Raw genomic sequence first — 27,282 nt, 5'->3', positions numbered from 1 at the left:
ATAATATAATCATGGGTCAGTATAATTTAATATAATCATGGGTCAGTATAATATAATATAATCATGGGTCAGTATAATATAATATAATCATGGGTCAGTATAATATAATATAATCATGGGTCAGTATAATATAATATAATCATGGGTCAGTTTAATATAATATAATCATGGGTCAGTATAATATAATCATGGGTCAGTATAATAAAATATAATCATGGGTCAGTATAATAAAATATAATCATGGGTCAGTATAATATAATATAATCATGAGTCAGTATAATATAATATAATATAATCATGGGTCAGTATAATATAATTTAATATAATCATGGGTCAGTATAATATAATATAATCATGGGTCAGTATAATATAATATAATCATGGGTCAGTATAATATAATATAATCATGGGTCAGTATAATATAATATAATCATGGGTCAGTTTAATATAATATAATCATGGGTCAGTATAATATAATCATGGGTCAGTATAATAAAATATAATCATGGGTCAGTATAATAAAATATAATCATGGGTCAGTATAATATAATATAATCATGAGTCAGTATAATATAATATAATATAATCATGGATCAGTGTAATATAATATAATATAATCATGGGTCAGTATAATATAATATAATCATGGGTCAGTATAATATAATATAAGCATGGGTCAGTATAATATAATATAATATAATCATGGGTCAGTGTAATATAATATAATATAATCATGGGTCAGTATAATAAAATATAATCATGGGTCAGTGTAATATAATATAATATAATCAGGGGTCAGTATAATATAATCTAATCATGGGTCAGTATAATATAATATAATCATGGGTCAGTATAATATAATATAATCATGGGTCAGTATAATATAATATAATCATGGGTCAGTATAATATAATATAATCATGGGTCAGTATAATATAATCATGGTGTCAGTATAATATAATATAATCATGGGTCAGTATAATATAATACAATCATGGATCAGTATAATATAATATAATCATGGGTAAGTATAATATAATATAAGCATGGGTCAGAAAAATATAATCTAATCATGGGTCAGTATAATATAATCTAATCATGAGTCTGTATAATATAATATAATCATGGGTCAGTATAATATAATATAATATAATCATGGGTCAGTATAATATAATATAATCATGGGTCAGTATAATATAATATAATCATGGGTCAGTATAATATAATATAATCATGGGTCAGTATAATATAATCATGGTGTCAGTATAATATAATATAATCATGGGTCAGTATAATATAATATAATAATGGGTCAGTGTAATATAATATAATCATGGGTGAGTGTAACATCATATAATATAATATAATATAATCATGGATCAGTGTAATATAATATAATCATGGGTCAGTATAATATAATACAATCATGGATCAGTATAATATAATATAATCATGGATGAGTGTAACATAATATAATATAATCATGGATCAGTATAATATAATATAATCATGGATCAGTATAATATAATATATTCATGGGTCAGTATAATATAATATATTCATGGGTCAGTATAATATAATCATGGGTCAGTAAAAATAATATAATCATGGGTCAGTATAATTTAAAATAATCATGGGTCAGTATAATATAATATAATCATGGGTCAGTATAATATAATATAATCATGGGTCAGTTTAATATGATATAATCATGGGTCAGTATAATATAATCATGGGGTCATTGTAATATAATATATTCATGGGTCAGTATAATATAATATAATCATGGGTCAGTATAATATAATATAATCATGGGGTCAGCATAATATAATATAATCATGGGGTCATTATAATATAATATAAGCATGGGTCAGTATAATATAATATAATATAATATAATCATGGGTCAGTGTAATATAATATAATATAATCATGGGTCAGTATAATAAAATATAATCATGGGTCAGTGTAATATAATATAATATAATCAGGGGTCAGTATAATATAATCTAATCATGGGTCAGTATAATATAATATAATCATGGGTCAGTATAATATAATATAATCATGGGTCAGTATAATATAATATAATCATGGGTCAGTATAATATAATATAATCATGGGTCAGTATAATATAATCATGGTGTCAGTATAATATAATATAATCATGGATCAGTATAATATAATATAATCATGGATCAGTATAATATAATATATTCATGGGTCAGTATAATATAATATATTCATGGGTCAGTATAATATAATCATGGGTCAGTATAATATAATATAATCATGGGTCAGTATAATATGATATAATACAATCATGGGTCAGTATAAAATAATATAATCATGGGTCAGTATAATTTAAAATAATCATGGGTCAGTATAATATAATATAATCATGGGTCAGTATAATATAATATAATCATGGGTCAGTTTAATATGATATAATCATGGGTCAGTATAATATAATCATGGGGTCATTGTAATATAATATATTCATGGGTCAGTATAATATAATATAATCATGGGTCAGTATAATATAATATAATCATGGGGTCAGCATAATATAATATAATCATGGGGTCATTATAATATAATATAAGCATGGGTCAGTATAATATAATATAATATAATCATGGGTCAGTGTAATATAATATAATATAATCATGGGTCAGTATAATAAAATATAATCATGGGTCAGTGTAATATAATATAATATAATCAGGGGTCAGTATAATATAATCTAATCATGGGTCAGTATAATATAATATAATCATGGGTCAGTATAATATAATATAATCATGGGTCAGTATAATATAATATAATCATGGGTCAGTATAATATAATATAATCATGGGTCAGTATAATATAATCATGGTGTCAGTATAATATAATATAATCATGGGTCAGTATAATATAATATAATAATGGGTCAGTGTAATATAATATAATCATGGGTGAGTGTAACATAATATAATATAATATAATCATGGATCAGTGTAATATAATATAATCATGGGTCAGTATAATATAATACAATCATGGATCAGTATAATATAATATAATCATGGGTGAGTGTAACATAATATAATATAATCATGGATCAGTATAATATAATATAATCATGGATCAGTATAATATAATATATTCATGGGTCAGTATAATATAATATATTCATGGGTCAGTATAATATAATCATGGGTCAGTATAATATAATATAATCATGGGTCAGTATAATATAATATAATCATGGGTCAGTATAATATGATATAATACAATCATGGGTCAGTATAAAATAATATAATCATGGGTCAGTATAATTTAAAATAATAATGGGTCAGTATAATATAATATAATCATGGGTCAGTATAATATAATATAATCATGGGTCAGTTTAATATAATATAATCATGGGTCAGTATAATATAATCATGGGGTCATTGTAATATAATATATTCATGGGTCAGTATAATATAATATAATCATGGGTCAGTATAATATAATATAATCATGGGGTCAGCATAATATAATATAATCATGGGGTCATTATAATATAATATAATCATGGGGTCAGGATAATATAATATAATATAATCATTGATCAGTGCAAAATAATATAATCATGGGTTAGTATAATATAATATAATCATGGGTCAGTATAATATAATATAATATAATTATGGGTCAGTATAATATAATATAATCATGGGTCAGTGTAATATAACATAATCACAGTGTTATATAATATAATCAAAGGGTCAGTATAATATAATATAATCATGGGTCAGTATAATATAATATAATCATGGGTCAGTATAATAAAATATAATCATGGGTCAGTGTAATATAATATAATCATGGGTCAGTATAATATAATATAATCATGGGTCAGTATAATATAATATAAGCATGGGTCAGTATAATATAATATAATATAATCATGGGTCAGTGTAATATAATATAATATAATCATGGGTCAGTATAATATAATATAATCATGTGTCAGTATAATAAAATATAATCATGGGTCAGTGTAATATAATATAATATAATCATGGGTCAGTGTAATATAATATAATATAATCAGGGGTCAGTATAATATAATCTAATCATGGGTCAGTATAATATAATATAATCATGGGTCAGTATAATATAATATAATCATGGGTCAGTATAATATAATATAATCATGGGTCAGTATAATATAATCATGGTGTCAGTATAATATAATATAATCATGGGTCAGTATAATATAATATAATCATGGGTCAGTTTAATATAATATAATCATGGGTCAGTATAATATAATCATGGGTCAGTATAATATAATATAATCATGGGTCAGTTTAATAAAATATAATCATGGGTCAGTGTAATATAATATAATATAATCATGGGTCAGTGTAATATAATATAATATAATCAGGGGTCAGTATAATATAATCTAATCATGGGTCAGTATAATATAATATAATCATGGGTCAGTATAATATAATATAATCATGGGTCAGTATAATATAATATAATCATGGGTCAGTATAATATAATATAATCATGGGTCAGTATAATATAATCATGGTGTCAGTATAATATAATATAATATAATCATGGGTCAGTATAATATAATATAATCATGGGTCAGTTTAATATAATATAATCATGGGTCAGTATAATATAATCATGGGTCAGTATAATATAATATAATATAATATAATTATGGGTCAGTATAATATAATATAATCATGGGGTCATTGTAATATAATATATTCATGGGTCAGTATAATATAATATAATCATGGGTCAGTATAATATAATATAATATAATCATGGGTCAGTATAATATAATCATGGGTATAATCATGGGGTCAGCATAATATAATATAATCATGGGGTCAGTATAATATAATATAATCATGGGGTCAGCATAATATAATATAATCATGGGGTCATTATAATATAATATAATCATGGATCAGTGTAATATAATATAATCATGGGTCAGTATAATATAATACAATCATGGATCAGTAAAATATAATATAATCATGGGTGAGTGTAACATAATATAATATAATCATGGATCAGTATAATATAATATAATCATGGGTCAGTATAATATAATCTAATCATGAGTCAGTATAATATAATATATTCATGGGTCAGTATAATATAATCATGGGTCAGTATAATATAATATAATCATGGGTCAGTATAATATAATATATTCATGGTTCAGTATAATATAATCATGGGTCAGTATAATATAATATAATCATGGGTCAGTATAATATAATATAATCATGGGTCAGTATAATATGATATAATACAATCATGGGTCAGTATAAAATAATATAATCATGGGTCAGTATAATTTAAAATAATCATGGGTAAGTATAATATAATCATGGGTCAGTATAATATAATATAATCATGGGTCAGTTTAATATAATATAATCATGGGTCAGTATAATATAATCATGGGTCAGTATAATATAATATAATATAATCATGGGTCAGTATAATATAATCATGGGTATAATCATGGGGTCAGCATAATATAATATAATCATGGGGTCAGTATAATATAATATAATCATGGGGTCAGCATAATATAATATAATCATGGGGTCATTATAATATAATATAATCATGGGGTCAGGATAATATAATATAATATAATCATTGATCAGTGCAAAATAATATAATCATGGGTCAGTATAATATAATATAATCATGGGTCAGTATAATATAATATAATAATGGGTCAGTATAATATAATATAATCATGGGCTAGTATAATATAATATAATCATGGGTCAGTATAATATAATATAATATAATTATGGGTCAGTATAATATAATATAATCATGGGTCAGTGTAATATAACATAATCATGGGACAGTGTTATATAATATAGTATAATCACAGTGTTATATAATATAATCAAAGGGTCAGTATAATATAATATAATCATGGGTCAGTATAATATAATATAATCATGGATCAGTGTAATATAATATAATCATGGGTCAGTTTAATATTATATAATCATGGGTCAGTATAATATAATATAATCATGGGTCAGTATAATATAATATAATCATGGGTCAGTATAATATAATCATGGGTCAGTATAATATAATATAATCACATGGTCAGTATAATATAATCATGGGTCAGTATAATATATTCATGGGTCAGTATAATATAATATAATCATGGGTCAGTGTAATATAATATAATATAATCATGGGTCAGTATAATATAATATAATCATGGGTCAGTATAATAAAATATAATCATGGGTCAGTGTAATATAATATAATCATGGATCAGTGTAATATAATATAATCATGGGTCAGTATAATATAATATAATCATGGGTAAGTATAATATAATATAATCATGGGTCAGTGTAATATAATATAATATAATCATGGGTCAGTATAATATAATATAATCATGGGTCAGTATAATATAATCTAATCATGGGTCAGTATAATATAATATAATCATGGCTCAGTATAATATAATATAATCATGGCTCAGTATAATATAATCATGGGTCAGTATAATATAATCATGGATCAGTGTAATATAATATAATATTGGGTCAGTGTAATATAATATAATCATGGGTGAGTGTAACATAATATAATATAATCATGGATCAGTGTAATATAATATAATCATGGGTCAGTATAATATCATACAATCATGGATCAGTATAATATAATATAATCATGGGTGAGTGTAACATAATATAATATAATCATGGATCAGTATAATATAATATAATCATGGGTCAGTATAATATAATCATGGGTCAGTATAATATAATCTAATCATGGGTCAGTATAATATAATCTAATCATGAGTCAGTATAATATAATATAATCATGGGTCAGTATAATATAATATATTCATGGGTCAGTATAATATAATCATGGGTCAGTATAATATGATATAATATAATCATGGGTCAGTATAAAATAATATAATCATGGGTCAGTATAATTTAATATAATAATGGGTCAGTATAATATAATATAATCATGGGTCAGTATAATATAATATAATCATGGGTCAGTTTAATATAATATAATCATGGGTCAGTATAATATAATCATGGGTCAGTATAATATAATATAATATAATTATGGGTCAGTATAATATAATATAATAATGGGTCAGTATAATATAATATAATCATGGGGTCATTGTAATATAATATAATCATGGGTCAGTATAATATAATATAATCATGGGGTCAGTATAATATAATATAATCATGGGTATAATCATGGGGTGAGCATAATATAATATAATCATGGGGTCAGTATAATATAATATAATCATGGGGTCAGCATAATATAATATAATCATGGGGTCATTATAATATAATATAATCATGGGGTCAGGATAATATAATATAATATAATCATTGATCAGTGTAAAATAGTATAATCATGGGTCAGTATAATATAATATAATCATGGGTCAGTATAATATAATATAATAATGGGTCAGTATAATATAATATAATCATGGGTTAGTATAATATAATATAATCATGGGTCAGTATAATATAATATAATATAATTGTGGGTCAGTATAATATAATATAATCATGGGTCAGTATAATATAATCATGGTGTCAGTATAATATAATATAATCATGGGTCAGTATAATATAATATAATCATGGGTCAGTATAATATAATCATGGTGTCAGTATACTATAATATAATCATGGGTCAGTATAATATAATACAATCATGGGTCAGTATAATATAATATAATCATGGGTCAGTATAATATAATATAATTATGGGTCAGTATAATATAATATAATCATGGGTCAGTATAATATAATATAATATAATTATGGGTCAGTATAATATAATATAATCATGGGTCAGTGTAATATAACATAATCATGGGACAGTGTTATATAATATAATATAATCACAGTGTTATATAATATAATATAATCAAAGGGTCAGTATAATATAATATAATTAGGGGTCAGTGTAATATAATATAATCATGTGTCAGTGTAATAAAATATAATATAATCATTGGTCAGTATAATATAATATAATCACGGGTCAGTATAATACAATATAATCATGGGGTCAGTATAATATAATATAATCGTGGGGTCAGTATAATATAATATAATTGTGGGTCAGAATAACATAATATAATCATGGGTCAGTATAATATAATCATGGGGTCAGTGTAATATAATATAATCATTGGGTCAGTATAATATAATATAATCATGGGTCAGCGTAATATAATATAATATAATATAATAATAGGTCAATATAATATAATATAATCATGGGACAGTGTAATATAATATAATCATGGGACAGTGTTATATAATATAATATAATCACAGTGTTATATAATATAATATAATCACAGGGTCAGTATAATATAATATAATCACAGGGTCAGTATAATATAATATAATCACAGGGTCAGTATAATATAATCATGGGTCAGTATAATATATTCATGGGTCAGTATAATATAATATAAGCATGAGTCAGTGTAATATAATATAATCATGGGTCAGTGTAATATAATATAATATAATCATGGGTATAATGTGTAATAGTGTAATATAATATAATCATGGGGTCAGTAAAAAATAATATAATCATGGGTCAGTATAATGAAATATACTCATGGGTCAGTGTAATATAATATAATAATGGGGTCACTGTAAAATAATATAATCATTTGGTCAGTATAATATAATATAACATAATCATGGGTCAGTATAATATAATCATGGGTCAGTGTAATATAATATAATATAATCATGGGTCAGTATAATATAATCATGGGTCAGTGTAATATAATATAATAGAATCATGGGTCAGTATAATATAATATAATCATGGGTCAGTATAATATAATATGATCATGGGATCATTATAATATAATATAAACATGGGTCAGTATAATATAATATAACTATGGGGTCAGTATAATATAATATCATATAATTATGGGTTTGTAAAATATAATATAATCATGGTGTCAGTATAATATAATATAATCATGGGTCAGTATAATATAATAAAATATAATATAATCATGGGGTCAGTGTAATATAATAAAATATAATCATGGGGTCATTGTAATATAATATAATATAATCATGGATCAGTGTAATATAATATAATCATGGGTAAGTATAATATAATATAATCATGGGTCAGTATAATATAATATAATCATGGGTCAGTATAATATAATATAATATAATCATGGGTCAGTATAATATAATATAATCATGGGTCAGTATAATATAATATAATATAATTATGGGTCAGTATAATATAATATAATCATGGGTCAGTGTAATATAACATAATCATGGGACAGTGTTATATAATATAATATAATCACAGTGTTATATAATATAATATAATCAAAGGGTCAGTATAATATAATATAATTAGGGGTCAGTGTAATATAATATAATCATGTGTCAGTGTAATAAAATATAATATAATCATTGGTCAGTATAATATAATATAATCACGGGTCAGTATAATACAATATAATCATGGGGTCAGTATAATATAATATAATCGTGGGGTCAGTATAATATAATATAATTGTGGGTCAGAATAACATAATATAATCATGGGTCAGTATAATATAATCATGGGGTCAGTGTAATATAATATAATCATTGGGTCAGTATAATATAATATAATCATGGGTCAGCGTAATATAATATAATATAATATAATAATAGGTCAATATAATATAATATAATCATGGGACAGTGTAATATAATATAATCATGGGACAGTGTTATATAATATAATATAATATAATCACAGGGTCAGTATAATATCATATAATCATGGGTCAGTATAATATAATCATGGGTCAGTATAATATAATATAATCATGGGTCAGTATAATATAATATAACTATGGGGTAAATATAATGAAATATACTCATGGGCAGTGTAATATAATATAATCATGGGTCAGTGTAATATAATATAATCATGGGTCAGTATAATATAATATAATCATGGGGTAAGTGTAATATAATATAATATAATCATGGGTCAGTATATTATAATCATGGGTCAGTGTAATATAATATAATATAATCATTGGTCAGTATAATATAATATAATCATGGATCAGTGTAATATAATATAATAATGGATCAGTGTAATATAATATAATCATGGGTCAGTATAATATAATATAATCATGGGGTCAGTGTAATATAATATAATATAATCATGGATCAGTGTAATATAATATAATCATGGGTCAGTATAATATATTATAATCATGTGGTCAGTGTAATATAATCTAATCATGGGGTCAGTATAATATAATAGAATACAATCATGTGGTCAGTGTAATATAATATAATCATGGGGTCAGTATACTATAATATAATCATGGGTAAGTATAATATAATATAATCATGGGGTAAGAGTAATATAATATAATCATGGGGTCAGTATAATATAATATAATATAATCATAGGTCAGTATAATATAATATAATATATTCATGGGGTCAGTGTAATATAATATAATAATGGGGTCAGTATAATATAATCATGGGGTCAGTATAATATAATATAATCATGGGGTCAGTATAATATAATATAATCATGAGTCAGTATAATATAATATAATATAACCATGGGGTCAGTATAATATAATATGATTATGGGTCAGTATAATATAATATAATCATGGGGTCAGTATAATATAATAGAATATAATCATGGGGTCAGTATAATATAATAGAATATAATCATGGGTCAGTATAATATAATATTATATGATTATGGGTCAGTATAATATAATCATGGGGTCAGTATAATATAATATAATCATGGGTCAGTATAATATAACATAATCATGGGTCAGTATAATATAATATAATCATGGGGTCAGTATAATATAATATAATCATGGGTCAGTATAATATAATATAATATAATCATGGGTCAGTATAATATAAAATAATCATGGGTCAGTATAATATAACATAATCATGGGTCAGTATAATATAATATAATATAATATAATCATGGGGTCAGTATAATATAATATAATCATGGGTCAGTATAATATAATATAATTATGGGTAAGTGTAATATAATATAATCATGGGTCAGTATAATATAATATAATCATGGGTCAGTATAATATAATATTATCGTGGGTCAGTATAGTATAATATAATATATTAATGGGTCAGTGTAATATAATATAATCATGGGTCAGAATAATATAATATAATATATTCATGGGTCAGTATAATATAATATATTCATGGTTCAGTATAATATAATATATAATCATGGGTCAGTGTAATATAATATAATATAATCATGGGGTCAGTATAATATAATATAATCATGGGTCAGTATAATATAATATAATCATGGGGTCCGTATAATATAATATAATATATTCATGGGTCAGTATAATATAATATAATCATGGGTCAGTATAATATAATATAATATAATCATGGGTCAGTGTAATATAATATAATATATTCATGGGTCAGTATAATATAATATATTCATGGGTCAGTATAATATAATATAATATAATCATGGGTCAGTGTAATATAATATAATATAATCATGGGTCAGTATAATATAATATAATATAATCATAGGTCAGTATAATATAATATAATATATTCATGGGGTCAGTGTAATATAATATAATAATGGGGTCAGTATAATATAATCATGGGGTCAGTATAATATAATATAATCATGGGGTCAGTATAATATAATATAATCATGAGTCAGTATAATATAATATAATATAACCATGGGGTCAGTATAATATAATATGATTATGGGTCAGTATAATATAATATAATCATGGGGTCAGTATAATATAATAGAATATAATCATGGGGTCAGTATAATATAATAGAATATAATCATGGGTCAGTATAATATAATATTATATGATTATGGGTCAGTATAATATAATATAATATAATATAATCATGGGGTCAGTATAATATAATATAATCATGGGTCAGTATAATATAATATAATTATGGGTAAGTGTAATATAATATAATCATGGGTCAGTATAATATAATATAATCATGGGTCAGTATAATATAATATTATCGTGGGTCAGTATAGTATAATATAATATATTAATGGGTCAGTGTAATATAATATAATCATGGGTCAGAATAATATAATATAATATATTCATGGGTCAGTATAATATAATATATTCATGGGTCAGTATAATATAATATAATCATGGGTCAGTGTAATATAATATAATATAATCATGGGGTCAGTATAATATAATATAATCATGGGTCAGTATAATATAATATAATCATGGGGTCAGTATAATATAATATAATATATTCATGGGTCAGTATAATATAATTTATTCATGGGTCAGTATAATATAATATAATCATGGGTCAGTGTAATATAATATAATATATTCATGGGTCAGTATAATATAATATATTCATGGGTCAGTATAATATAATATAATCATGGGTCAGTGTAATATAATATAATATAATCATGGGTCAGTATAATATAATATAATCATGGGTCAGTATAATATAATATATTCATGGGTCAGTATAATATAATATATTCATGGGTCAGTATAATATAATATAATCATGGGTCAGTGTAATATAATATAATATAATCATGGGGTCAGTGTAATATAATATAATATAATCATGGGTCAGTGTAATATAATAGAATATAATCATGGGTCAGTATAATATAATATTATATGATTATGGGTCAGTATAATATAATATAATATAATATAATCATGGGGTCAGTATAATATAATATAATCATGGGTCAGTATAATATAATATAATTATGGGTAAGTGTAATATAATATAATCATGGGTCAGTATAATATAATATAATCATGGGTCAGTATAATATAATATATTCATGGGTCAGTATAATATAATATATTCATGGGTCAGTATAATATAATATAATCATGGGTCAGTGTAATATAATATAATATAATCATGGGGTCAGTATAATATAATATAATATAATTATGGGTCAGTATAATATAATATAATCAGGGGTCAGTATAATATAATATAATCATGGGGTCAGTATAATATAATATAATCATGGGTCAGTATAATATAATATAATCATGGGGTCAGTATAATATAATATAACCATGGGGTCAGTATAATATAATCATGGGGTCAGTGTAATATCATATAATATAATCATGGGTCAGTATAATATAATATAATCATGGGGTCAGTATAATATAATATAATCATGGGGTCAGTATAATATAATATAATATAATCATGGGTGAGTGTAATATAATATAATATAATATAATCATGGGGTCGGTGTAATGATTCATCTACCTATAAAACACATTGTTCTTATATAAACGATATATATATATATATATACTGTAGCTTTCACACCTTTTATATAACAATAGGTTATGTCCTGAGAAGAGGCAAGTTAATTTACTATCCATCAGACAGTGTGCAGTAAAAATGAACATGTTTTGCTTATATACATCTTAAATAAAGAAATATATTGTCCATTTTAATTATCAAAATGAACCTATGTAAGAAATACATACATTTCTAAAAATAACATTCAACAGAGTATAAACAATATGTGATAGATATCATTACAATGTAAATCAATTGTACAATACCATAGAAGATTTGTCAAATTGGGATCCATTGATTGACTATCAAAATGAGTATATTGGTTAAAGTCAATATAATTGAACATTTGGTAAATTAGTTTTAGGTAAGAACAAGTTGTCGACTTCTGTCCATCTCGGCAGGCATATGTTTTTCAACGTGTAAGGATTTAATATTTAACCTTTATCCACATCGGCCAATGTCAGATTTCAGCAAAGGTCTCGGTAATCTTTGTTTAACGAAATTACTTACTATTTAACCAGGCAAGTCAGTTAAGAACAAATTCTTATTTTCAATGACGGCCTAGAAACAGTGGATTAACTGCCAGTTCAGGGGCAGAATGACAGATTTGTACCTTGTCAGCTCGGGGGTTTGAACTTGCAACCTTCCGGCTACTAGTCCAACGCTCTAACCACTAGGCTACCCTGCCACCCCAATACATGCACGGAACACGGCTGTGCCATTGATACATGTCTAGTGGTTGGAAGGGGGGGGGGTATGTTTGACACCGAAATAAAAAAATTGATAAACATTTCCAGGAGAAATTGAAAAGCTCTGTCAGAAAAAAAGAGGGTAACAGGCCTTTAAAATGTCTTTCAGCGACACGCTGGCCTAGCCAAGGCCTTCTCAAGCCAAAGCCCCCACAACCACAGCATTACGTTGAGCAACTAAAACATCTAAACTGTCAAATCTGCTTTCATTTCTGCAGAGAGAGCCACCTGTCGTGAATACTCCACTCTGATGGCATTCAAACAGGCTTCAGATCTCAATGCATTCAAACAAGCTTCAGATCTCAGTGCATTCAAACAAGCTTCAGATCTCAAACCATTCAAACAGGCTTCAGATCTCAAACCATTCAAACAGGCTTCAGATCTCAGTGCATTCAAACAAGCTTCAGATCTCAGTGCATTCAAACAAGCTTCAGATCTCAAACCATTCAAACAGGCTTCAGATCACAATGCATTCAAACAAGCTTCAGATCACAATGCATTCAAACAAGCTTCAGATCACAATGCATTCAAACAAGCTTCAGATCACAATGCATTCAAACAAGCTTCAGATCTCAATGCATTCAAACAAGCTTCAGATCTCAGTGCATTCAAACAGGCTTCAGATGTCAATGTAGGAACAGTGGGTTAACAGGCTGTTCAGGGGCAGAACGACAGATTTTTTTACCTTCTCAGCTCGGGGATTTGAACTTGCAACCTTTCGGCTACTAGTCCAATGCTCTAACCACTAGGCTACACTGCTGTTGATCGAGGTAGATTGCATCCCGTTTTGCATCACTCGAGGCACGACATAAGATGAACAAAATTAGGTTCCGCTAAATGTTTCTTTGGGAAGGAATTTGTCCCCCCCCCTGAAAATACAAAATAAAAACCTACTGCCATAGACTCCCAGCCTTCTCCCACAGAGCTTAGAGACCGCAGCAAAAGGCCTCCACGACAAGCCATACATTACAACATGCTTATCATCCAGTGAAGAGGGGAAAAGATAACCTGTAGCTACCTCAATGTCCAGACATGTCTTCTCCTAGACCTGATAGTAACCCAAAACGGTTTCTACTCTTCTTAAAAAGTAAACGGGCTTTCAAAAAGTACATCGTCCGACAGTGTATATTTGTTTCAGAGTAGAATTCATCGTCAGTAAAGAAGGCATTGCCTCCAGGAGATCTAACTATATAATATATATTCATTAAAATATATATAGAGATATGACTATATAATATATGGCATAATATATTCTATGTAATATATATTAAGAAGTTTCATGATCATCATTGATCATTAAAATATATATAGAGAGATATGGAGATTCTTATAGGAATAAAAATGCGTACAATAATTTCAATCCACATTTCAAAACGGCATTAAAATGTAATTAAATAATGACTTACTGAGGAAGGCAAACCAGGGGGAACTTTCCGAACTTTCTTTGTCTGGACCTCTGAAATACACAAGGATTAAACACAGTTCAGTGGCACGTAGTGTGCAAAAGGCATGAGGAGGTAGGAGAATAATTACAATATTGCAGATTAACACTGGAGTGATAAATGATCAGATGATCATGTACAGGTAGAGATATTGGTGTGCAAAAGAGCATAAAAGTAAATAAATAAAAACTGTGGGGATGAGGTAGGTGAAAATGGGTGGGCTATTTACCGATAGACTATGTACAGCTGCAGCGATCGGTTAGCTGCTCAGATAGCTGATGTTTGAAGTTGGTGAGGGAGATAAAAGTCTCCAACTTCAGCGATTTTTGCAATTCGTTCCAGTCACAGGCAGCAGAGTACTGGAACGAAAGGCGGCCGAATGAGGTGTTGGCTTTAGGGATGATCAGTGAGATATCAACACTATGACCCAACAGGTAGGGTTCTCCAGGTATATCAACACTATGACCCAACAGGTAGGGTTCTCCAGGGATATCAACACTATGACCCAACAGGTAGGGTTCTCCAGGTAAATCAACACTATGACCCAACAGGTAGGGTTCTCCAGGGATATCAACACTATGACCCAACAGGTAGGGTTCTCCAGGTATATCAACACTATGACCCAACAGGTAGGGTTATCCAGGTATATCAACACTATGACCCAACAGGTAGGGTTCTCCAGGGATATCAACACTATAACCCAACAGGTAGGGTTATCCAGGGATATCAACACTATGACCCAACAGGTAGGGTTCTCCAGGGATATCAACACTATGACCCAACAGGTAGGGTTCTACAGGGATATCAACACTATGACCCAACAGGTAGGGTTCTCCAGGTATATCAACACTATGACCCAACAGGTAGGGTTCTCCAGGTATATCAACACTATGACCCAACAGGTAGGGTTCTCCAGGTATATCAACACTATGACCCAACAGGTAGGGTTCTCCAGGTATATCAACACTATGACCCAACAGGTAGGGTTCTCCAGGTATATCAACACTATGACCCAACAGGTAGGGTTCTCCAGGGATATCAACACTATGACCCAACAGGTAGGGTTCTCCAGGTATATCAACACTATGACCCAACAGGTAGGGTTCTCCAGGTATATCAACACTATGACCCAACAGGTAGGGTTATCCAGGGATATCAACACTATGACCCAACAGGTAGGGTTCTCCAGGTATATCAACACTATGACCCAACAGGTAGGGTTCTCCAGGTATATCAACACTATGACCCAACAGGTAGGGTTCTCCAGGTAAATCAACACTATGACCCAACAGGTAGGGTTCTCCAGGGATATCAACACTATGACCCAACAGGTAGGGTTCTCCAGGGATATCAACACTATGACCCAACAGGTAGGGTTCTCCAGGTATATCAACACTATGACCCAACAGGTAGGGTTCTCCAGGGATATCAACACTATGACCCAACAGGTAGGGTTCTCCAGGTATATCAACACTATGACCCAACAGGTAGGGTTCTCCAAGGATATCAACACTATGACCCAACAGGTAGGGTTCTCCAGGGATATCAACACTATGACCCAACAGGTAGGGTTCTCCAGGGATATCAACACTATGACCCAACAGGTAGGGTTCTCCAGGTATATCAACACTATGACCCAACAGGTAGGGTTCTCCAGGTAAATCAACACTATGACCCAACAGGTAGGGTTCTCCAGGTATATCAACACTATGACCCAACAGGTAGGGTTCTCCAGGTATATCAACACTATGACCCAACAGGTAGGGTTCTCCAGGGATATCAACACTATGACCCAACAGGTAGGGTTCTCCTGTGTATACTGTAGACTGGTGGTGACATGAGCCATTCAGAACGTCTCTTAGGCTGTTCACCTGCCCTCACTGACACACATGTTTAAATAGACTACAAGGAGAGAAGCAGGAGGGAGAGGACAGAGGGAGGTAGAGGATAAGACAGAAGTGGAAGAAGGGGAGGTGGAGGAGAAGAATAAGAGGTGGAGGAGGATGAAGAGGAGTAGGATGAGGAAGATGAAGAAGAAAGAGAAGAGGAAGATGAGAAGGAGGAACAGGATGAGGATTTATTTAATTGTACCTTTATTTAACTAGTTAAGAACACATTCTTATTTTCAATGACAGCCACGGAACAGTGGGTTAGCTGCCTGTTCAGAACAACAGATTTGTACCTTGTCAGCTCGGGGATTTCTGGTTACTAGTCCAATGCTCTAACCACTAGGCTACCCTGCCTACCCAGGAATGGGCTGAGGAGGATGGGGAGGATGAGGAACAGGAGGAGGAACAGGATGAGGAGGAGGAACAGGATGAGGAGGAGGAACAGGAGGAGGAGGAGGAACAGGATGAGGAGGAGGAACAGGGTGAGGAGGAGGAACAGGGTGAGGAGGATGAGGAGGAGGAGGAACAGGATGAGGTGGAGGAACAGGATGAGGAGGAGGAACAGGATGAGGAGGAGGAACAGGATGAGGAGGAGGAACAGGATGAGGAGGAGGAACAGGGTGAGGAGGAGGAAAAGGGTGAGGAGGAGGAATAGGGTGAGGAGGAGGAACAGGATGAGGAGGAGGAACAGGGTGAGGAGGAGGAACAGGGTGAGGAGGAGGAACAGGGTGAGGAGGAGGAACAGGATGAGGAGGAGGAACAGGGTGAGGAGGAGGAACAGGGTGAGGAGGAGGAACAGGATGGAGGAGGAACAGGATGAGGAGGAGGAACAGGGTGAGGAGGATGAGGATGAGGAACAGGATGATGAGGATGAGGAGGAGGAACAGGGTGAGGAGGAGGAACAGGATGAGGAGGAGGAGGAGGATGAGGAGGAGGATGAGGAGGATGAGGAGGAGGAGGATGAGGAGGAGGAACAGGATGAGGAGGAACAGGATGAGGAGGAGGAACAGGATGAGGAGGAGGAACAGGATGAGGAGGAGGAACAGGATGAGGAGGAACAGGATGAGGAGGAGGAGGAGGAACAGGATGAGGTGGAGGAACAGGATGAGGAGGAGGAGGAACAGGAGGAGGAGGAGGAACAGGATGGAGGAGGAGGAACAGGATGAGGAGGAGGAACAGGATGAGGAGGAGGAACAGGATGAGGAGGAGGAACAGGATGAGGAGGAGGAACAGGATGAGGAGGAGGAACAGGAGGAGGAGGAGGAACAGGATGAGGAGGAGGAACAGGATGAGGAGGAGGAACAGGGTGAGGAGGAGGAACAGGGTGAGGAGGATGAGGAGGAGGAACAGGATGAGGAGGAGGAACAGGATGAGGAGGAGGAACAGGATGAGGAGGAGGAACAGGATGAGGAGGAGGAACAGGGTGAGGAGGAGGAACAGGATGAGGAGGAGGAACAGGATGAGGAGGAGGAACAGGGTGAGGAGGAGGAACAGGGTGAGGAGGATGAGGAACAGGATGAGGAGGAGGAACAGGGTGAGGAGGAGGAACAGGGTGAGGAGGAGGAACAGGATGGAGGAGGAACAGGATGAGGAGGAGGAACAGGAGGAGGAGGAGGAACAGGATGAGGAGGAGGAACAGGGTGAGGAGGAGGAACAGGGTGAGGAGGAGGAACAGGGTGAGGAGGATGAGGAGGAGGAACAGGATGAGGAGGAGGAACAGGGTGAGGAGGAGGAACAGGGTGAGGAGGAGGAACAGGGTGAGGAGGAGGAACAGGGTGAGGAGGATGAGGAGGAGGAACAGGATGAGGAGGAGGAACAGGGTGAGGAGGAGGAACAGGGTGAGGAGGAGGAGGATGAGGAGGAGGAACAGGATGAGGAGGAGGAACAGGGTGAGGAGGAGGAAAAGGGTGAGGAGGAGGAATAGGGTGAGGAGGAGGAACAGGATGAGGAGGAGGAACAGGGTGAGGAGGAGGAACAGGGTGAGGAGGAGGAACAGGGTGAGGAGGAGGAACAGGATGAGGAGGAGGAACAGGGTGAGGAGGAGGAACAGGGTGAGGAGGAGGAACAGGATGGAGGAGGAACAGGATGAGGAGGAGGAACAGGGTGAGGAGGATGAGGATGAGGAACAGGATGATGAGGATGAGGAGGAGGAACAGGGTGAGGAGGAGGAACAGGATGAGGAGGAGGAGGAGGATGAGGAGGAGGATGAGGAGGATGAGGAGGAGGAGGATGAGGAACAGGATGAGGAGGAGGAACAGGGTGAGGAGGAGGAACAGGGTGAGGAGGATGAGGAGGAACAGGATGAGGAGGAGGAACAGGGTGAGGAGGAGGAACAGGGTGAGGAGGAGGAACAGGGTGAGGAAGAGGAACAGGGTGAGGAGGAGGAACAGGGTGAGGAGGATGAGGAGGAACAGGATGAGGAGGAGGAACAAGGTGAGGAGGAGGAACAGGGTGAGGAGGAGGAACAGGGTGAGGAGGAGGAACAGGGTGAGGAGGAGGAACAGGGTGAGGAGGAGGAACATGATGAGGAGGAGGAACAGGATGAGGAGGAGGAACAGGGTGAGGAGGAGGAACAGGGTGAGGAGGAGGAACAGGGTGAGGAGGATGAGGAGGAGGAACAGGATGAGGAGGAGGAACAGGGTGAGGAGGAGGAACAGGGTGAGGAGGAGGAGGAGGATGAGGAGGAGGAACATGATGAGGAGGAGGATGAGGAGGAGGAACAGGATGAGGAGGAGGAACAGGGTGAGAAGGAGGAACAGGGTGAGGAGGAGGAACAGGGTGAGGAGGAGGAATAGGGTGAGGAGGAGGAACAGGATGAGGAGGAGGAACAGGGTGAGGAGGAGGAACAGGGTGAGGAGGAGGAACAGGGTGAGGAGGAGGAACAGGATGAGGAGGAGGAACAGGGTGAGGAGGAGGAACAGGGTGAGGAGGAGGAACAGGGTGAGGAGGATGAGGATGAGGAACAGGATGATGAGGATGAGGAGGAGGAACAGGGTGAGGAGGAGGAACAGGATGAGGAGGAGGAGGAGGATGAGGAGGAGGATGAGGAGGATGAGGAGGAGGAGGATGAGGAACAGGATGAGGAGGAGGAACAGGGTGAGGAGGAGGAACAGGATGAGGAGGAGGAACAGGATGAGGAGGAGGAACAGGGTGAGGAGGAGGAACAGGGTGAGGAGGAGGAGGAGGAACAGGATGAGGAGGAGGAACAGGATGAGGAGGAGGAACAGGGTGAGGAGGAGGAACAGGGTGAGGAGGAGGAAGAGGAACAGGATGATGAGGAGGAACAGGATGAGGAGGAGGAACAGGGTGAGGAGGAACAGGGTGAGGAGGATGAACAGGGTGAGGAGGAGGAATAGGGTGAGGAGGATGAGGAACAGGATGAGGAGGATGAGGAACAGGATGAGGAGGAGGAACAGGGTGAGGAGGAGGAACAGGATGAGGAGGAGGAACAGGGTGAGGAGGAGGAACAGGGTGAGGAGGAGGAAGAGGAACAGGATGATGAGGAGGAACAGGATGAGGAGGAGGAACAGGGTGAGGAGGATGAACAGGGTGAGGAGGAGGAACAGGGTGAGGAGGATGAGGAACAGGATGAGGAGGAGGAGGAACAGGGTGAGGAGGAGGAGGAACAGGGTGAGGAGGAGGAACAGGGTGAGGAGGAGGAACAGGGTGAGGAGGAGGAACAGGATGAGGAGGAGGAACAGGGTGAGGAGGAGGAACAGGATGAGGAGGAGGAACAGGGTGAGGAGGAGGAACAGGGTGAGGAGGAGGAACATGGTGAGGAGGATGAGGAGGAGGAACAGGATGAGGAGGAGGAACAGGGTGAGGAGGAGGAACAGGATGAGGAGGAGGAGGAGGATGAGGAGGAGGAGGATGAGGAGGAACAGGGTGAGGAGGAGGAGGAGGATGAGGAGGAACAGGGTGAGGAGGAGGAACAGGATGAGGAGGAGGAACAGGATGAGGAGGAGGAACATGATGAGGAGGAGGAGGAGGATGAGGAGGATGAAGAACAGGGTGAGGAGGAGGAACAGGGTGAGGAGGAGGAACAGGATGAGGAGGAGGAACAGGGTGAGGAGGAGGAACAGGGTGAGGAGGAGGAACAGAGTGAGGAGGAGGAACAGGGTGAGGAGGAGGAACAGGATGAGGAGGAGGAGGAGGATGAGGAGGAGGATGAGGAGGAGGAACAGGGTGAGGAGGAGGAACAGGATGAGGAGGAGGAACAGGGTGAGGAGGATGAGGAGGATGAGGAACAGGATGAGGAGGAGGAACAGGATGAGGAGGAGGAACATGGTGAGGAGGAGGAGGATGAGGAGGAGGAACAGGGTGAGGAGGAGGAACAGGGTGAGGAGGAGGAACAGGATGAGGAGGAGGAACAGGATGAGGAGGAGGAACAGGATGAGGAGGAGGAGGAGGAGGATGAGGAGGAGGAACAGGATGAGGAGGAGGAGGATGAGGAGGAGGAACAGGATGAGGAGGAGGAGGAGGAGGAGGAGGAGGAGGAACAGGGTGAGGAGGAGGAGGATGAGGAGGAGGAACAGGGTGAGGAGGAGGATGAGGAGGAACAGGATGAGGAGGAGGAACAGGGTGAGGAACAGGATGAGGAGGAGGAACAGGGTGAGGAGGAGGAACAGGGTGAGGAGGAGGAACAGGATGAGGAGGAGGAACAGGGTGAGGAGGAGGAACAGGGTGAGGAGGAGGAACAGGGTGAGGAGGAGGAACAGGATGAGGAGGAGGAACAGGATGAGGAGGAGGAACAGGGTGAGGAGGCGGAACAGGGTGAGGAGGAACAGGATGAGGAGGAGGAACAGGATGAGGAGGAGGAACAGGGTGAGGAGGCGGAAGAGGGTGAGGAGGAGGAGGAGGATGAGGACAGGGGTGAACTAAGGTTTGATGGCGTTGTGAGGGTCGGGAGCTGAGCTCACCCATGTTGTCACTGTGCAGAGGTCTCCGACGAGGGTTGTTGTTGTAGTGCTGGTAATACCCAGGCTTGGTGGGCGACACCGCCCCAGGACTGCCCATCTCTCCTGCCAGGAGGCTCGGCTGTAACACACAGACAGGACGGAGAGACGGGCCAACGGACATTAGACAAATAACCCACAGGACCAGTCACTCCACCATGTGATCACGTTGTGACGTATCATTTCAGCAAACCACAAAACGTTTTTTTTTTTTTTTTTTTTTGGCAGGATATGTAGTGTTATCGACTAACCATTTTAAAATGTACTTAAATGAAGGATGAAGAACTCCCAGTTGTAAAGTTAAAAACACAAAACGACAGCTGCTGGAATAATTAGGACAAAGAAAAAATAAAGTCTTTGGAGATAAATACTAAAAACACTGAAATGAAATTCCTATGAAAGACATCAAATACAATACCAATGTTTCAAAAACATATATACTTTTGTGATCATAATAAAATATACAAAATACATCTACATATGTAAATATGATAATACCTGTGGTGCTAGACCATAACAACAAGATAGAGTCCACTAAAAAAGACCCATGATGGGGGGGAGAGAGGAGGGTTGGGGTGTAGGGTGAGAGAGAGGAGGGTTGGGGTGTAGAGGGAGAGAGGAGGGTTGGGGTGTGGGGGGAGAGAGGAGGTCTGGGGTGTGGGGGGAGAGAGGAGGGTTGGGGTGTGGGGAGAGAGGAGGGTTGGGGTGTAGGGTGAGAGAGAGGAGGGTTGGGGTGTAGAGGGAGAGAGGAGGGTTGGGGTGTGGGGGGAGAGAGGAGGTCTGGGGTGTGGGGGAGAGAGGAGGGGGTTGGGGTGTGGGGGAGAGAGGAGGGTTGGGGTGTGGGGGGAGAGAGGAGGGTTGGGGTGTAGGGTGAGAGAGAGGAGGGTTGGGGTGTAGAGGGAGAGAGGAGGGTTGGGGTGTAGAGGGAGAGAGGAGGGTTGGGGTGTAGGGTGAGAGAGAGGAGGGTGGGGAGTTAGGGAGGTAGGGGTAGAAGACTGGGTAGGGGAGAGAGGAGGGTTGGGAGTTAGGGAGGTAGGGGTAGAATACTGGGTAGGGGAGAGAGGAGGGTTGGGGTGTGGGGGGGAGGAGAGAAGGGCTGGGGTGTGGGGGGAGAGAGGAGGGTTGGGGTGTGGGGGGGAGAGAGGAGGGTTGGGGTGTAGAGGGAGAGAGGAGGGTTGGGGTGTAGGGTGAGAAGAGAGGAGGGTGGGGAGGAGAGAGGAGGGTTGGGGTGTAGAGGGAGAGAGGAGGGTTGGGGTGTAGAGGGAGAGAGGAGGGTTGGGGGTAGGGGAGAGAGGAGGGTTGGGGGTTAAGGGAGAGAGGAGGGTTGGGAGTTAGGGAGGTAGGGGTAGAAGACTGGGTAGGGGAGAGAGGAGGGTTGGGAGTTAGGGAGGTAGGGGTAGAATACTGGGTAGGGGAGAGAAAAGGGTTGGGGGGTAGGGAGGTAGGATGGTTGGGGGTTAGGGAGAGAAGAGGGTTGGGGTTTAGGGAGGCAGGGGTAGAAGACTGGGTAGGGGAGAGAGGAGGGTTGGGAGTTAAGGAGGTAAGGGTAGAAGACTGGGTAGGGGAGAGAGGAGGGTTGGGGGTTAGGGAGAGAGGAGGGTTGGGGTTAGGGAGAGAGGAGGGTTGGGAGTTAGGGAGGTAGGGGTAGAAGACTGGGTAGGGGAGAGAGGAGGGTTGGGAGTTAAGGGAGAGAGGAGGGTTGGGAGTTAAGGAGGTAGGGGTAGAAGACTGGGTAGGGGAGAGAGGAGGGTTGGGGGTAGGGGAGAGAGGAGGGTTGGGGGTAGGGGAGAGAGGAGGGTTGGGGGTTAGGGAGAGGGAGGGTGGGGGTTAGGGAGAGAGGAGGGTTGGGGTTAGGGAGAGAGGATGGTTGGGAGTTAGGGAGGTAGGGGTAGAAGACTGGGTAGGGGAGAGAGGAGGGTTGGGGGTAGGGGAGAGAGGAGGGTTGGGGGTAGGGGAGAGAGGAGGGTAGGGGTAGAAGACTGGGTAGGGCTGTGACAGTCATGGAATTTTGGATGGCAGTAATTGGCCATGAGAGGAGTACAAGCACACTGTGTTGCGCTCGACACAAATATTTAAACGTCCCTCTAGTTTAAGAGCAGTGACCCCTTAAACCGAAACCTGGCTGTTCAACCAGAAACCACAACCTAGATTTGAAGCCAAACTGACACTGCGGGGCCAAGCTCTGTGTTGTCCAATCCCTGTTCTAACGTAGTGCTGTACCAGTCCATTGCCAATCCGCTGTATGGTCTCCGTAACAACCGTTGAAATAGAAAAAAAGTTAGCAGTTAAAGGGGGGGCGTGAGGGGGTAGAGGGGGTCTGGGTAGAGGTGAGGGGGTCTGGGTAGAGGTGAGGGGGTCTGGGGTAGAAGTGAGGGGGTCTGGGAAGAGGAAAGGGGGTAGAGGAGAGGGGGTCTGGAGTAGAGGAGAGGGGGTAGAGGATAGGGGGTCTGGGATATTGTATATCAGGCATTGTTTCAATCAAGTGGTAACCTGGCACAAAGTGGCAGTACAATTCTCATGCCTTTCCTCCTCCTCTCCTCTCCTGCTCCTCTCCCCCTCCTCTCCTCTCCTCCTCCTCCTCCTCCCCTCTCCTACTCTTTTCCCCCTCCCCCCCTCTCCCCCTCCTCCCCTGCTCCTCTCCCCCTCCCCCTTCTCCTCTACTACTCCTCTCCTCCTTCTCCTCTCCCCTTCTCCTCCTCCTCCTACTCTACTCTCCTACTCCTCCCCCTGCTCCTCTCCCCCTCCTCCTTCTCCTCTACTCCTCCTATCCCCTTCTCCTCCCCCTCCTCTCCTCCACCTCCTCCTACTCTACTCTCCTCCTTTCCTACTCCTCTCCCCCTCCTCCCCCTGCTTCTCTCCCCTTCCTCCTCCTCCTCTCCCCTTCCTCCTCCTCCTCCTCTCCCCTTCCTCCTCCTCTCCCCCCTCCCCTTCCTCCTCCTCCTCTCCCCCTCTCCCCTTCCTCCTCCTCCTCTCCCCCTCTCCCCCTTCCTCCTCCTCCTCTCCCCCTCTCCCCTTCCTCCTCTCCCCCTCTCCCCTTCCTCCTCCTCTCCCCCTCCCCTCCTCTTTGTCCAATCTCAGCTCTGACGATCTGTTGTACCCAGCTGGCACCCAGTGTCTGATATTAACCAAGATAAACGACAAGCACCTCAACAGAGGAGAGAAGAGAGGAGCCGTCCTGTGAAGGATTTTGGCTCCTAGCCTTGGCATTTAGAGCACAGGGGTATTACAGCATCCCAAATGGCACCCTATTCCCTATTTAGTGTACTACATTTAATAAGGGTCCTGGTCAAAGTAGTGCACTATGCAGGGAATAATGTGCCATTTGGGACAAACCCTAGATCATGCCTGGTTGGGTAACACATGAGGATTCTCAAAAGGAGAAGACATTAAGGTATATGCCTAATTGACAAATAATAATACAAATGCCTCCACCAACTAAAGAAAAAGAAAAAAGGAGTGAACTGTTTTGAAGTAAAACTCAAATAAAGAGGTATGTCTCCCGATATTAAAACCCTGGCTGGACATGACAGTAACGTTACTGGGTGAGAGACAGACAGAGACAAGAGAGAGGCAGAGTGGATATCCCTGTGGAGAACAGGTCTTCCCGACAGAGACTTGGCCACGTGCGGTAGGAGCGCCAAAGGTGTTTTTTCAAGTCCCACAAAAAGCCCTTTGGATGAGTCGTGTTTGATATGCCCCTCTATAGAGAGAGGTGGGAGTCATGTTGAAGGACATGAAGACATGGAGCCAGTACACAGAGATAGGAGCTGGGGATGGTATCTGATATACAATGGGTATCTAAACCCCTTAGGGCCTACAGAGACCCCTTAGGGCCTACAGAGACCCCTTAGGGATTACAAAAACCCTTTAGGACCTACAGAAACACCATGGGGACTACAGCAACCCCTTAGGACCTACAGAAACATCTTAGGGACTACAGAGACCCCTTAGGGCCTACAGAGACCCCTTAGGGCCTACAGAGACCCCTTAGGGCCTACAGAGACCCCTTAGGGCCTACAGAGACCCCTTAGGGATTACAAAAACCCCCTAGGGATTACACAAACCCTTTAAGACCTACAGAAACACCATAGGGACTACAGCAACCCCTTAGGACCTACAGAAACATCTTAGGGACTACAGAAACCCCTTATGGACTACATAAACCCCTTAGGGACGACAGAAACCCCTTAGGGACTACAGAAACCCCTTAGGGACGACATAAACCCCTTAGGGACTACAGAGACCCCTTAGGGACTACATAAACCCCTTAGGGTTAACAGAAAACCCATAGGGACGACATAAACCCCTTAGGGACTAAAGAAACCCCTTAGGGACTACAGAGACCCCTTAGGGATTACAGATACCCCTTAGGGTCAACAGAAAACCCGTAGGGACGACATAAACCCCTTAGGGACTACAGAGACCCCTTAGGGACTACAGATACCCCTTAGGGACTACAGATACCCCTTAGGGACTACAGATACCCCTTAGGGACTACAGATACCCCTTAGGGACTACAGATACCCCTTAGGGACTACAGATACCCCTTAGGGACTACAGATACCCCTTAGGGACTATAGAAACCCCTTAGGGACTATAGAAACCCCTTAGGAACTACATAAACAATTTAGGGACTACATAAACCTATTAGGGACTACAGAAACATCTTAGGGACAACAGAAACCCCTTAGGGACTACAGAAACCTATTAGGGACTACAGAAACATCTTAGGGACTACATAGGTCCCTTAGGGACTA

The 27,282-nt window shown here is 37.4% G+C and overlaps 1 protein-coding gene across 11 annotated transcripts in view; it reads right to left on the bottom strand.

Annotated features, from left to right (window-relative positions):
• The window catches only part of tcf4 (transcription factor 4), a 525,031-nt gene that overhangs the window by 164,111 nt on the left and 333,638 nt on the right, over positions 1–27,282 (bottom strand). For all 11 annotated transcript variants that reach the window (XM_064977265.1, XM_064977266.1, XM_064977263.1 and 8 more), the window contains 2 exons: positions 22,490–22,607; positions 15,646–15,695 (listed from right to left, as the gene is read on the bottom strand). In XM_064977265.1, the coding sequence (XP_064833337.1) occupies positions 15,646–15,695; positions 22,490–22,607 (168 nt within the window). The remainder of the gene's footprint in view (positions 1–15,645; positions 15,696–22,489; positions 22,608–27,282) is intronic.

This window comes from Oncorhynchus masou, chromosome 11, assembly GCF_036934945.1.
Source record: "Oncorhynchus masou masou isolate Uvic2021 chromosome 11, UVic_Omas_1.1, whole genome shotgun sequence".
NCBI classification, from domain to species: Eukaryota; Metazoa; Chordata; class Actinopteri; order Salmoniformes; family Salmonidae; genus Oncorhynchus; species Oncorhynchus masou.
This window is presented reverse-complemented; position numbering and strand designations above follow the sequence as displayed.